Source organism: Platichthys flesus, chromosome 7 (genome assembly GCF_949316205.1).
Source record: "Platichthys flesus chromosome 7, fPlaFle2.1, whole genome shotgun sequence".
Classification (NCBI taxonomy): domain Eukaryota; kingdom Metazoa; phylum Chordata; class Actinopteri; order Pleuronectiformes; family Pleuronectidae; genus Platichthys; species Platichthys flesus.
The window spans coordinates 21378439-21393371 of NC_084951.1; the positions used below are offsets into that span (position 1 = coordinate 21378439).

Sequence of the window (14933 nt, forward strand, 5' to 3'; positions counted from 1 at the left end):
CAGATCTTGATGGGGGAATCAGGAACATCTAGGGGACTTTTAGTATTTTGTGACATCTTTATCAAAGTCTATCCATCAATCAAGAAAATGATCTGCAGATGAAGGGGTGAAGGTCATTAGTTGGAGCTCTGGGAACAGATGGGGAGTCAATTTAAGTATTGCAGCAAAACCTAAGAGGCAACCGCTCTTAAAAAATGTTTAAATCTCAAATGCCTCAAGTGTTTTTTTGCGGTTTTTACCAAAATACATAGTCAGAATACACTGAAAAATATGCAAAAGGTAATTCTCTCTTATTAAGAATTTATGCTGATTAAAACCTGATTGCTAAAAATCCATCTGTTTTCTTCATAAATGCAAGTTTTGCTAATCTTAAGAAAAGTTGTACCTGGTCTTGTATTTTATGTAAGATAATGATGTCGCCAGGGTTATGTATAAAGTTTGGATTAGATTATAACCAGAGGGATATGATTACAATTTGCTTCTGAGTTGCATCATGGGAAATGTAGGATTCTGGGACTTTACATCAGGATACTAGAGGCATTAAATCTGCCTCCTTTGAGAAACCAGGTGTATTAAATGGATGTGCAGCACTAAATGTGAAGGAGTTCTTTATTGTGTTTGTGCTTCATGGTGACACCAAGGAGCCTCTAAAGGTCTACATCACACACATGAAGGTTTCATCTAACACTTCAAATCTCCAACCTCTGGATATTTTTAACACCTTCAGCTCAGCCCACTTCTTCCCCGTCCGAAACGGCTCCTCTCTGCCCCCCCATGCCTCCCTCACCAGTCCCACACCTCCTCAACCCCCCTCACCCCCCTCGCCCCTGTGCACTGTGCGCCAGACTGAGTTCAGCCCCTTCGGCTGGAGACTCGGGTTTATCTGGGAGCAAAGGGAAAGCCATTCAGGAGCTGCGCGCCGTGTGGTGAAGGAAGGCTCCGTTGCGGACGTTGGGGGGGAGCGAGAGAGTACCACGAACCGGGGATTTTACCTTTTCCACATAAAAGTTTGTGAGGCCGAGTGGAGGAGACATGGCGGTGTTCTCTGCTCTGTGGGTGCTCTTGCTGTGCCAGCTTCTGACTTCATCCTCAGCCCAGGTAAGAGGCACCAAGTGCCGCGTCCGTCTCTGCATCCAGCCCCTGGAGCTGCTCTCTGTGGGGACGTGTGCAGCTAAAGTTCATAGCCGTGACTTATTGTGAGAAGTTACTGGGACCTGCACATCCCCTTGTTGATAGATCAAGTGTCTCCTGTTGCTGCTGATGAGGGTCGCTCTCTACCTGCAGCTGCTCGAGGCCCGAGCTGCCTGCGCGTCACACGGATGCTCTCTGGATGTTTCAGTGCAGTCAAACAGTATCTTAGTGCAGTTTTTGTTCCTTTGAGTGAACGTGGAAAGTGTTTTTCTTCTTCAGTCGTATCATTCTAAGTGTCTTCGGGTTCTCGGTCCTTTCGCACCACTTGGTGAAGTCGGGGTTATGTTGTCCCTGAACCTGTGGAATGCGCAGGATCCGTGCCACGGCGCACAATGCCACCTCTGTTCACTCAGCCTACCTCACTGAGCTGAACGCAGGAGCTCATTTAGAAAAACATGAGATGTTTATTTTGCTGACACGAATCTGGTTTATCTGTGTTTTTTGTAGAAATCTAGCTTAAATCGCACTCTGCTTGTGCGTAAATTCGGATTACAGCGTCTTTACGCACGCACTTGTTTGCCCATAGTTTTGATAGTGTTGCAGTTGTCATGAATAATTTATATCTAATTATATGTTTAGAATTTGCCTAAATTATATCCTTTCGTTAACATTATCCTGATTAACTATTTTATATCATTTTGATTGATGTTTTCACCATTTTGTCATCAAACATTGTCAAAGACTTATCACTGAATTATCCAGTTGATCTCCAATCTGTACTTTTCTTCTTGAGGTGACTGCATCATATAAACTTTGGATACATGACAGTCACATATGACACATGAAGAAAGGCAAGGTTCTGAATCTGAATTTGAATTTTGTGTCACAGAGGCCGGGCCCCAGAGGATCTCCGGGGCCATCAGGACCCTTTGGACCACCAGGAAGAGATGGCACTGATGTGAGTTGACCCGGATCCTTACTTAAAGATCATACGCCTAATACATATTTCCTATTTAAGATTTAATATTCCACCAACTGCAGTGGGTGAGGAAAGTGTCACCTTGTTTTCTCTGTGTGAGTAATAAACTAATAAATATTTTCCTCCTCTGTATAAACATTATGAGGAAAATAATTTGTATTAAACTTGAGCCACACACACACAAATCACAGGGATAGTTCACAGCTCAGTGGCTTTGTATCCTGGACTGTTGCACTTCAAAATCTTATTCAGATTTCATTTTAAATTCCCATTCAGGTGCAGCTTTGGTAGAAAAGTGTTTTCTTTCTGCTTAAACGGGGCTGAAATGTTTCTAGATGTTTTATCACAGTGACTCCTCCCACAGCTCCACCTACAGGTATTAAATGATAAGCATGGACATCAGGTGGGCAGGGTTTAGCTGTGTATGTACTAAGTTTACTGATAGAAAAAATATCTGGTTAATTATACCTTATTCCTATATGCCCTGTAAAGCTTAGATTATATTAATGCCATGAATGGATTCTGCTTCATCTTTAGTTTGTGTCATTGACTAATTCAACTTGGTTTGTGAACAATTCAACAGAAATCCAAGCCCCCAGATTCTTTATTATCTAGGATATGATGTTATTGTAGAAATCTGAGAAAAATGACGCAACAAGACTTAATTTGGAAATTGGATAGTTGAGAAAGTCAAATTAACGAAAAACTTGGGTAACTTGGAGGACAAAACTCTAGACTAAAAGAAAAAGACTAAAACTCTGTCGATTCTTTTTATTTGATTTGATCTGCGACATGAACAAAAATGTTTTATGTCCAAATCTGTCTGGTATTTTCTTAGTAGTTGATATTTCTGTGACTCTAGTGAAGTGCGGGCACACAGAGGGCTCATTCATACATTCCCCAACCCTGTGAGACCATCTAGAGTTTCACCTCACACCTCCTCCCTCCACCTTCAGCCGCCCCCCCAACCCAACACTACCCCCCCAGTTCTAACCAAACCGAGGCTTCCATCATGTGACCAGTGGGCATCGGCTCAGTTTTTTCTTCCCCCGGTTGCTGCAGAAGCTAAACATTGAATCCTTTTCACTGGTTCAGACCAGGGACTTCACTGTAATATACCAGTTACTGATGAATTTGAAACACAAGCAGACACTAGACGTCTTTAAGTCTGCGTGTCAGTGGACTTTAAAAGGCTTCATTTGTATGATCCAAATTAAACTCCAAAGTGAACTTGAAATGAAAAGGAGCAACAGGTGTCTCTCTGTAGCTGTGATGCTCATTTGTCCTTTATAATCAACAGGGGAAAGATGGACCTGCTGGACTGCCAGGGAAAGCTGTGAGTATTCCAACTCGTCCAGCCAGTTTTATTTACAGTTGTTTTTATGAGACCAAGCTGCGGGTGTCAAAGTGCATCTCTTTAATCTGTAGCACAAAGGGAAGTGGTCTTTTTATGTAACTATGCTGCAAATGAAGGCCAAAATAAAATGTAAATTTCGGATGAGAAGACAATGAAAGACCAGCTGCTCGTCCAGTCTGCTGCAATTTGTGCCAGAAACAGAAAAATAGAACCATCCTCTCCAAAATTACAAATTTGTCTCAATTTGCACAATGTATGATATTGTCTTTCCTTAGACTCTTGATCCCGGTTTAGAAAAACCTCCTGGTTAAATCATTTCATAGGTTTGAACTAATGAATATATATATAAATACATTTCCTGTGCACAACTTCATAAATGTCTTTATGTAGGGTCCTAAAGGAAAAGCAGGAATACCGGGCTCTCCTGGGAAACCAGGCCTGCCAGGACTTCCAGGAGTTGATGTAAGTGTCCACAATTAACAAAACACACACACACAATCACACACAGACACGCACACAAAAATCATCTCTGCCCAAACCAAGTGATGTCTCTGGAACTGGGACTATTGATTATTGATTGTGTCAAAGCAGCAGAGCACAGAGTTAATCATCCTGTTGTTGTATAACGTTCTCTCTCTCTCTCCAGGGTTTGACTGGTCCTGACGGTCCTGCTGGGAAGGATGGGCCCCCTGGGGACGCAGTAAGTGTCTCGCTTAAGTCTCGTGATCTCTCTGGGATGCTGAGGATCCACTTACACATACAGACAGTTTAGTTCTGTGACCCGTGGGCCTCAGATTGCCCCTTGTTCATCAGAGGTCAAACACACAAACGCTTTCGCAAACTCCTGCATCCTGAGTGGAAGCTGTTTACAAAGGTCTGTAGGAGAATCCAACAGGGACGAGGTTTCCGTGTTTCCGTGTTTTCCTCTGTCAGCCTGGATTTGTTAAGCCGGCTCAGCGTCTTGGTGGGAATATTTTTAATGAGGGATCAGAATGGGATTTATTTCTGCTGCTTCCCTAATCCGGCCCGGAATGCAGCCCGTTTCCCAGACTGCAGGATGATGATGATCGGTTGCCCTAATGCCGAGGGATACAGGTGTTATCCTCCGAGATGAGACGGTGGAATGTGGAATTACAGCATGTGTGGGACATCAACCCTAATGCAATATCTCATAATTAAACAGGGAGACGTATATTTCCCAGGATATATACAAGGCACAAAAGAATAACTACTGAGGGAGCTCTGCTGCAAAGCTGCAAAGTCACTGTCAAGACAGATAAACGCAGCCGGCAGTTCAGCTAATTAGCAAATCTAATGAGGGAGCCTGCGTCAACCAGTGTCTCTAATTACTCAGATTACTCCAGTTGTAGCCGGATCACTGGGGCTTGCGGTGCTGGAGACACAAACAGGATCTGGCTGCTGGAGTTTGATACAAGAAGTCAGCTCAATGTTCAGCAGCAACCCAGATATTCATTCATTCTTTAAGTGTAGGGCTTTTAGTTGTTGTATTCACATGTCATTTTCTGTGTGGTAATGATTTGTTGTCTCGTTTGCGCTCTGGGGAATGTGGTAAATAAACGTCTCTGTGTCAGGCCTGATTATTTGGGGTCTTTTGCCCTCTTACCTCTGGGACAACACAAATACAGCTGTGAGGGGTGAACAAACAGCTGGAGGAGGAGGAGGAGGAGGAGAAGAAGTAGGAGGAGGAGGAGGGGTAGAAAGGAAAGAGGAAGAGGAAACCACATGTTTATAATTCATGTGTAGATTGATTTGTAGGAGTCTCATTTCATTTCACTGAAAGCAACCATAAGGGTGCATGTAAAGAAATAGAAGTTTAGTAACAATTATTATTATTTGACAGCAAACCACACTTCACATGCACGTGATCGTCCACATTCTTGTGTCTATGTTACTGCACTTTATTCTCCTTCTGTCTGCCAATACCGCTTGTGACATTTCTGCCTTTATTAGTGATTTATTAAGCATTAATTATAAATGGGTCTGAATCATTAATCATGGCAAAAGAGCGCTGGTCAATGATACAGTGTATTTTCAACACAGTTTCCATTATAGTTTTAATAACTATGAAGTGATTCTATAGTAAATAATAAACAATGTAGCAACACTAACAAACAGACAAAATCGTTCAGATAATGCTTATTACAGGTGACCCTATTAATAGTCACGCTGTTGGTATGTAGCCTACACTTGATTTATTCAAATGTAACGCAGCCAGTGATTTTCATGAGAATGTAATATATTTATTTTGAAGTTGTCTGAAAGGTTGATTGTGATGTTTCCCTTTTCTCTCCTCAGGGGGACCCTGGACCTTCGGGGCCACCTGGACCTCCTGTAAGTACCCCCACACACCAAGAAGCACCACATCACACCATTACACAGCAGTGACTTCATGAAGGAATCCACCTCGCTCCATCCATTAAACAGTATCAGTCATCAAAAGAGAAAAAAATCTGCTCATGCACAATCTGCATTTTTCACAATTACACACTGGAAATAACTTCAGAGAGTCGAGTTCTGCTCCAATCAAAAGACGCGTCGCGATAAGATGATGAAGCAGCGTCACACATCATCGCTCTCTTTGATCTAACCGGACTGAGACGGTTCATATTCACCTCACGGCAACCACCAGGGACCAACTGCCCAAGCAGATTTGATGCAGTTTCTTATCACGTGTTGGGTCCTGATGCTGTGAGAAAATCCAATCGCCTCTGAGTGTTTGTGACTTAATTTGTCCTCCTGTGTTTCCGTAGGGCAGAGGGAGAACAGGAGCTGCAGTGAGTACACGACTATGACATGTCATGTCCTGCTCTAGTGCAGAAAGTTGAGGAAAGTCATATATTTGGATGATTTGCACTTTTACTCAGTGTCTTCTGTTTGCAGGGTTTACCTGGAACCAACGGGTTGCCGGGCGGAGTCGGACCCCAGGGTGCAGCGGTGAGTAACTGATCCCCTTGATTAGACTATCCATCTATCCATATATCTATCTATCTATCTATCTATCTATCTATCTATCTATCTATCTATCTATCTATCTATCTATCTATCTATCTATCTATCTATCTATCTATCTATCTATCTATCTATCGATCAGAATCGTATATCAGCAGAGGCTCAGTTATTCAGACATTTGCTCCAAAAACACTGGATCATGTGCTTCTCATTGTTTCCTCCACCAAGGCAGTTATATTTTCACCTCTTGCTGTTTGTTTGTTGGTTGGTTCATTAGCAAGATAATGCCAAAACTAGAAAAAATTGGTGGAAGGATGTGCGTCAGGAAATAATCCAGATCAGGCGTCAATGAAACATGTGATTGGAGACATTTCTCAGTAGTGATGATGAGAAATCTCCTCAGTTACTTTAGACTGAGGTGCTAAAGATCCCTCTGATCTTTCCTGTCTTCTCTCTCAGGGAGCTGAGGGTCTTGCAGGACTTCCCGGACCTGCTGGCTCTGATGGACCCCCAGTAAGTGCAGTCATCATTATAGACTTGACGAATGCTGCTGGTACAATATGGTCCCACGTTTTCACCACTGCCACCCAGTGGATCTGCAGAATGAAGGGAACGCTCTGACTCCTTGTGTCCTCTCCCTCTCTCAGGGTCTTCCTGGTACTCTTCATGACCTCAGCGGTGACCTTCTGGTAAGATGTAAATCATGCTCCCTGTCAGGGCAGTGTTAATGCCGGTGACCTGAAGCTGTGTCCTCTGCAGACAGTCCTCAGTGTTTTGTCTCTTTCCCTCTGTAGTGTCCTGCAATCTGCCCCGCTGGTCCCTCTGGTGCTCCTGGGATGCCGGGATTCAAGGTAGATAAATAAAGCTCCTGTCATGGGTTCTTCCTTTTTCTATTTGTGTTTAATCATATGTCGCTCAAAATATGTCCTTGGAAATATATACAACATAAGTCACCCTGACCTCACCAATATGTTTCCTCATGCCTGTACTAACCTCTGTGTATTTTTGCTCACGTAGGGTCACACAGGACATAAAGGAGTCAAAGGAGAGCTTGGAAAAGATGGAGAGAAGGTGGGTTTGTGAGGAGACAAATATCCGGGCCTCTCTCCCTGATTCTAATTTGTTTCTGCGATTTGTTGTTTTGATGCAACACTAAGTGTTCTGTTCTGTCTCCAGGGTGACTCTGGTCCACCTGGTCCCCCGGGTATTCCTGGCACTGTGGGTCTGCAGGTGAGTGACATAAAAACTACTCAGGGAAATGTCTTATCATCCCATCGTCATCTTCCGTCAACAACAATTATTGCGATAATATTAAATGTTTTGCTGTTTATCAAGTGGTTGTCATTCTTCGCTCATAAAGAAGAACTAAAAAAACGCAACCTTCAAACGAGTCTTTAAACTTAGAAATAAATAATAATGTGACATTTATCGTGATAATTATCGATATCTGAAAACGGATTGTGAGTGTTGTGTGTCTGAAGCTCACGATGACCTGATGTTGTGTTTCAGGGCCCACGTGGTCTGAGAGGTTTACAGGGACCGATGGGAGCTGTAGGAGACAGAGTAAGCAGTGTTTAGAACATGACTTCTCTTCTCCTCTCCACCTTTCATATCACTCTCAATAATCACACACCAGTTTGCCTCCTCTGACCTCCTCCTCTGTTCGTCTCCAGGGTTTTCCTGGTTTCAGAGGCAAACCTGGCATCGCCGGCATCATCGGAAAGACAGTGAGTGTCTCCTTGTTGTAACTTATGATGCAGTGGAATAAAAACGGCGTTTGATAGTAGCTTACAGCAGGAGTCGACGGCTGCTCCCATCAATGAATAGCTGTGTGTGTTTCATCTGATGTCTCCAGGGTGATGCTGGAGAAAAGGGACCACAGGGATTCAGGGGACCCAAAGGAGAAATTGTAAGTAAAGACTTTGAATCCTGACTATTAGTTTTTTAACGTGCACATAAAAGGAGTATAAATTACATCTTAATGTGTCTTTCAACAGGGGAAAATCGGTCCCAAAGGAGGCCCAGGGGGATCAGGACCCAAAGGGGAGCCTGTGAGTGCAACAAATTATACTTTTTAAAAAATACGTCAGTGCTCAGAACCATATTGATCATATTCCATGTCTTCTTCAGGGTATTCCTGGCAGAGATGGCAAAGATGGTACGCCGGGATTAGACGGCGAGAAGGTAAGATGTCCTTTTCTCTTCCTGTTAGATGTTTAGATGCGAGTCCAGAGCTGACGCAGCAGTCACAGTGATGTTTGTGTCGACAGGGTGATGCCGGACGCCACGGAATCGTTGGAGAGAAAGGACCAAACGGCCTTCCTGTAAGTATTGTGATGTAGACGTGGTGATACTGTGACATGGAATCAGTCATTAATTTCATTCTCAAAAAAGTGATCAGTTCTGAGCATGTTCCCCGTAGCTCATAATTGTGTACTTTCTGTTTCAGGGTCTACAGGGAAAGGCTGGTACAAAGGGATCTACAGGAGAAGTTGTGAGTATTTAGACACCAACAGACATTAACTCGAAATCAAATCACAACAATGGAGAACAAAAGAACAAAAAAATCTTGTGTCCAAGAAGCTTCGTGCATAAAGTATCTACAAATATCTACAACCAACTTCGTTAGCCTTCAATCCAACGATGACCGGGACGAGTGAGAAACAGAAAACTGAACTTTTGTCTTTTTTCCAACAGGGTGACGCGGGGAAGACTGGGGAGACAGGGCCCTCTGGAGAGCCAGGTATTCCTGTATGTATCTGATGGGCTCCTCTTTGGGGGTGGGGGTGGGGGGGGTACTACTGGGTCACAGCCTCTCTGACATTTCACCCACATGAAACTTTAACAGTGATTGTGTCTCGTCTCTAAACGTTTCTGACGCGTCTCCAACATCTCTCCTCTGCTGCCTTCAGGGTGACATTGGTGTCCCAGGAGAGAGGGGGATAGCCGGACCCAGAGGAGTGACCGTGAGTGAACGTCTACACTGTGTGGATATTGTGTGTTATCAAATTGCTGCACTGCGTTTATTCCTTTCATAGCTTCAAAAGCATATGTTACAGGATATTTTAACATAATCTCGGCCCCATGTACGAGGCAAATTATGAGAATTTCTGCTGCACAGAGGGACGTCTGGTGATTTTGAGCAATTTGCAGGATTAAGATTGAGTTTTATGGTTCTTATAATCAGTGCGGACAATTGAATGCATGCCAGAGAAAGAAAAATTATAATTATAAAGCAACCGTGTAGAATGCTTAGAGGTTTCTCGCATGAATATGAGATATAATAAACATCTGCCCTTCGGAGTTAATGATATTCTGCTGCAAAGGCACGGAGAGCGTCGCTGCTGATTCAGGGTCTGAGGTGGAGTTAGAGGAAATGCAGGTCCAGTGATGAGAGCAGATTCTCATAAACAGAGAGGTCTTTGTTTTTCACATCAGATCCTGTGACGAGCAAAAGAAAAATGATAAAACAGCACAGGAATGAAGAAACGTCTTTGCGCCTTTATACAGTTGTTTGCTGTATTATGTGTTTTATAGTGCGATGACATGTGAGTGTCTGTTTCCAACAGGGAGGAATTGGACCAGTGGGCAACACTGGACCGCAGGGAGTCAAAGGCTTTCAGGTCAGTTGCATGAAATCACTTATCGTCATCACTATTTTTAAATGTTGTTTTTTTTGCGTTACCTTACTGACTGTGTGTGTGTGTGTGTTGTGCGCTGCAGGGGGTGGCAGGAGGATTGGGGGATTCAGGTCTCCCAGGCCCGACAGGAATCCGTGGAGAGTTTGGTGAAAGGGTGAGTTTGACGTCAGTGACGATATGAAGCGTGTGCCGGGGTTTAATGCCACCCATCATCCAGGATACAACACAGGGCTGTGGCTATTTAAGAGTCTTGTAATAATGAAACATATTCTCTTGATTAATCATTTGGTCTATATAGTATCAGCAAATGGCAAGAGAAAACTTCCAGTTTACTATCACAAAACACAAATAAGATAAAATAGAAAATATTCAAATCTTTAGAAGATGGGACCATTTTTTTGAGACTCGATAAACTCGATGAATCAATAATCTGAATAATTGCAACATAGTTTTTGTTTGATCGAATAATTCTTGCATCTCAAGTCCAAAATTCAGAAAACATACAGGTCAAATGAAACGTCTCTGCACAGACACAGCAGAGACATGTGTCTGTCCCCATACGAGGGTCCTGTGTGTCTGTTGCCAGGTTGTACCTCCTCGCTCTGAGGTATAAACCGAGCGGTGGTCGACACAAAGCGGCCTCCTGTTCAGAAGGTGAAGACAGAACAAAGCCAGTCTTTATACCGATCCCAGTTCCCCCCAAAACAGCCCACCTCACTTTACTCCATCCCCCCCCTTCCCTCTCCCGCAGTCGGCCTTCCGCAAAAATATCTCTCCATGCAGCTCATTTACTCTCCTCTCTCTCTCTCTCTCTCTCTCTCTCTCTCTCTCTCTCTCTCTCTCTCTCTCTCTCTCTCTCTCCTCAAACCCCTGCAGGGTCCGAACGGAGCTTCAGGAGCCAAAGGAGACATGGTAAATATCTCTGAGTCAAAGTTCAACTTAGGTGTGACCTCCCCTGAATGACTTGTAATAGTCTGCACTCACCTGTTATATGTAAAAGAGATTTTTATACAAGAGTTTGATGTTTGTTGATGCTGAGATTGTGATGTCAGCTCAACAAAGTCTCAGTTATTAAAAAGTATAAAAATGACAGTTGGATGAGATTCAATCACATAATCCAGATGTTGTCTCTTTAGGGCGTCGCAGGAAGTGACGGTTTACCAGGAGAGAACGGAGAACCTGTAAGTTCTGTCTTTCATATTTGATTTCATATCAGTGAATTGATGTATAACTGATTCAGGGCTCTGCTACCTGACAGCTGACTGTCAGACCAGGTGATAGACAACACCAATTTGAAAGCCTTTACACTGGTTGCCTGTTTATTTGACTTTGTGGTTCTGCACTGGAATTTATGTCCCAGCAGTTAATCAGTGATTCTGAAAAGCAGCATGAAAACCATGGGTGGTGCAGATTTGATTTTTAATCGTTTACTGTGTATATGTGAGCTCTATGAAGCCATAAACATCATGTTTGAATTATTCATAGATTACTTGTTGTATAACAGTTTGTTTTCATGTATATTCAACAAAAATTCAATCTTTTTTTCAGGGTCCCTTCGGACCAGTGGGACAAAAAGGAGAGGTGAGCGACAGAGTTACACAGCAGATGAATTCAACAGATCCCTTTACTCAATCTGAAATTTCTCTCTATCATTTATCTATTTTCTGAGCTGATAATTTATTATGAATGTAAAGCTAATCATTTCAACTTTTATCCATTACTTATAACAATTTAAAAAAGTTATACAGTACTTCTACCTACGTATATCAATAATTTTCTTCTTGCTCGATAATTGCTTTTCACACCAACAGTCCTAAAACAGTGTTCAGGTGTTAAACTGACTCAACGTCAGTTCATTCATTCTCATTTTTAAATCTCCCAAATTCCAATTTTTCAATCAATTTGAGCTCAACGATCTTCCACACGCTCCCGAGCAGCTGCACAAACACTCCCTGCAGAACTGAGACCCCTGGTTGTGTGTTACTCCGATTTGTGTCTATCAGCACAAAGCACATGAAGATGTTGTGTGTGGGTGTAATTAGCAGCAGTTTGCCCCCCCGCTCCCTCACTGAACATTAAAAACAGGAGCCGTGCTCGGAGCTGTCGCCCACTTGTCAGACCTGTTGCATGTGATGCAGCCTCACATTCCAGGTTTAATAGGATTAATTAGAGATAGGTATTGCTGCTTTAGTTTTATTGGCCTGTTTGCTGCTGTCGCCATGAGAGAGAGAAGCCGAGTCACATCAAGCTGCAGCAGATTTTATGTAACTGGAGTTGCGGCGCCGAAGAGCCTCCTGCTCACAGTCTCATTTACTGTTTGCTGCTTCTCTTTGGAGTAATTATCAAGCAACGAGCCGCCGTGTGAATCCGCCCCCGCTTTGTCTCAACAGAGCCGCTTCAGTTTGCTCGTTAGCTTGTGTTCAGTGATTAAAGCGGAGGATTGTGGGAGTTTTTTTTAAGTTCCAGTCTGAAAGGGAATTTTGTTTCAGTTTTGTGAAATTTAACGAGTCATTAAAAGGGTAATTCTCATTAATAATAGTCTGGAAAACGTGGTGAGCTGGGACCGAAGGGCGTGACGGGTCCTCAGGGAGAGCTCGGGGCCAGAGGGCCTCCAGGAAAACAAGGGATAATGGGCTTCCAGGGAGAACAGGGTCTGCCCGGGATCTCAGGAAAGACAGGCGTACCTGTGAGTATTTTATTTTCTCCTCTTGGTATAAATCTCCTGACCGACGGAAGCATATTAAATGTTAATGTCTCATAATAAACTGCACGAATGAGGTTGCATTTGAAAAATGTCTCTCCAGGGTAAACTGGCGAGCGAGCAGCAGATCAGAGAGCTGTGTGGCTCCATGATTGATGGTGAGAAACCCTAATTAGCATTTGTCCATAATTCATTCTTGCATCGACTAAAAGCTGGAAATTCATCTCTTGGTTGTTGTTTTTTTCTATCACACAGATCAGATAGCCCAGCTGGCCGCTAACCTGCGAAGACCCCTGGCCCCTGGCATGGTGGGCCGCCCGGGCCCTGCTGGGCCTTCAGGAACCCCAGGAGTAGCTGGGTCTATCGGGCATCCAGGCACTCGTGGACCACCAGGGTACAGAGGTCTGCCAGGAGAGCTGGGAGACCCTGGTACCAGAGGTAGGAAAAATAAACTCTCAATCACTATTGGAGCCAAACAAATAAATCATTTCTTTTTAGTTTTATTGTGACATGTTTAACTCATTAAAATGACAGTGATATATTATCATACATTAAACCATTCGATTTATGATACAGATTATTCCATGGCAATGCATAAGGAGCACGTTTCGAGTTTTAAATATTTTATATACAGGCAGGTAATATGGTGACATCAATCTCAGGGTAGTGTTGTATAACTCGATCTTTTAAACTTCAGATATTATTATAAAACTGAACTTAATGACAGTGTTATGGTAAATTCACTTTTGAATGTTTTACAACAGGTGATGTTGGTGAACAAGGTGACAAGGGACCTGTTGGTAAAGCCATTGATGGGCCAACTGGAGACCAAGGACACCAAGGTATGAGGCTCCGATGTGAGCTACAACACTGTGGGTTACTAGAATGTTCATATAGACCTTACTCATGGAGGACGTATAAAACCAGTAGGGCTGATGACAGCTGCTTCCACTTGTAGGGTTTACTGGTACAAATGGAAGGGAGCTATCAGTATGTTATTATCTGTGAGAAAAATGGACTCTTGGAGATGTTCTGATTGTCCTATAACAGCTTTTAAATACTTGATGCCAAATCATTTGATCCACGCAACTAAAACCAACTCTAATCTTTTGCGTAGGTCTTCCTGGAGTTCCTGGAATCGTCAAAGATGGCCGCGATGGATCTGTAGGAGATCCAGGTGAGCCTGGAGAGTCAGGCAGGGTAGGTAGGACTGGGCACCAGGGACCTCCTGGTATCTGTGATACCACAGCCTGCCAGGGAGCAGCAGCCGCTGGGAAATCCTCCAACCCCAAAAACCATTAAACAAGACTTCCTGCACCCTGCGGCCAACCACCCCACGCAGGAAGGGTGAAAAGTGAGGGAAAGGAAGAAATGAAAGAAGAGTGATCACAACAAAAAGAAACTGTCCTCCTCCTTTATTGAAACAAATGTATAACAAGATGGGAAGAGTAACGTCAACAGAGGAACGTCCGAGGAGAAACACCAAGAGAAGAGCAACTGAGAGACAAAAACATGGAGATGATACCTGAAATAAAGTGGACAGAGACACGAGTGCAACAGAACAAGTGCATTGCTCCAAATACTGTCACATCCGACTTGATGACCTACAAAATTTCAAAAAATGAAAACGAAGAGTCCTTTTGTGTATAAAAACTTTGTACATGTTATTTCAATGCCCCCCCATTACTTGTTTTAAACGAGTGTTGGTCTCTGCAGTGAATGTGCATGCATCACAGCCCATGAGTGGAAATCACAGGTGTTACCTCAACATACGAGCTTAACGTGTAATATATGGAAATAGGTGCCGGAGGCGAGAAGCTGTGTTTGTACTGTACAAGGAATAAAAGAAACAACTACCCAGGTGCCCAGACATTGTGTAGATTGATGCAACAAAAAAAAATTATTCTAAATTACATGTGAAGCTGATTCTCCAGATTTGAGAATCAAATGTTTTCAATCACAACATCCACTTTGTACTACCAGTGCTGTAACTATTAAATATACAAGACTTTAAATACTATTTATTATTTGTGGGTGACTGTTGTATGTACAGTAAGATGCTACAGCGACATGTTGTAAGAAAGAACAAATAAAGCCACTTTTCAGTAAGAACAAACTCTTTTCTACACATCAAATGAACAGTCTTCACTTCAC

At 43.1% G+C, this 14933-nt stretch overlaps 1 protein-coding gene across 1 annotated transcript; it reads left to right on the forward strand.

Annotated features, from left to right (window-relative positions):
* Positions 1-950: 950 nt before the first annotated feature.
* On the forward strand, positions 951-14673 carry col9a3 (collagen, type IX, alpha 3). Its single transcript, XM_062392344.1, has 32 exons — positions 951-1098; positions 2021-2089; positions 3411-3446; positions 3858-3929; positions 4114-4167; positions 5784-5819; positions 6239-6262; positions 6369-6422; positions 6897-6950; positions 7085-7126; positions 7232-7288; positions 7455-7508; positions 7614-7667; positions 7947-8000; positions 8111-8164; positions 8293-8346; positions 8435-8488; positions 8568-8621; positions 8708-8761; positions 8887-8931; positions 9135-9188; positions 9350-9403; positions 10007-10060; positions 10161-10232; positions 10955-10990; positions 11215-11259; positions 11627-11659; positions 12618-12764; positions 12883-12937; positions 13035-13217; positions 13544-13621; positions 13897-14673. Exons 1-32 carry the CDS (start codon positions 1033-1035, stop codon positions 14079-14081), a joined length of 2037 nt encoding a protein of 678 aa, XP_062248328.1. The 5' UTR covers positions 951-1032; the 3' UTR covers positions 14082-14673.
* The last annotated feature ends 260 nt before the right edge of the window (positions 14674-14933 follow it).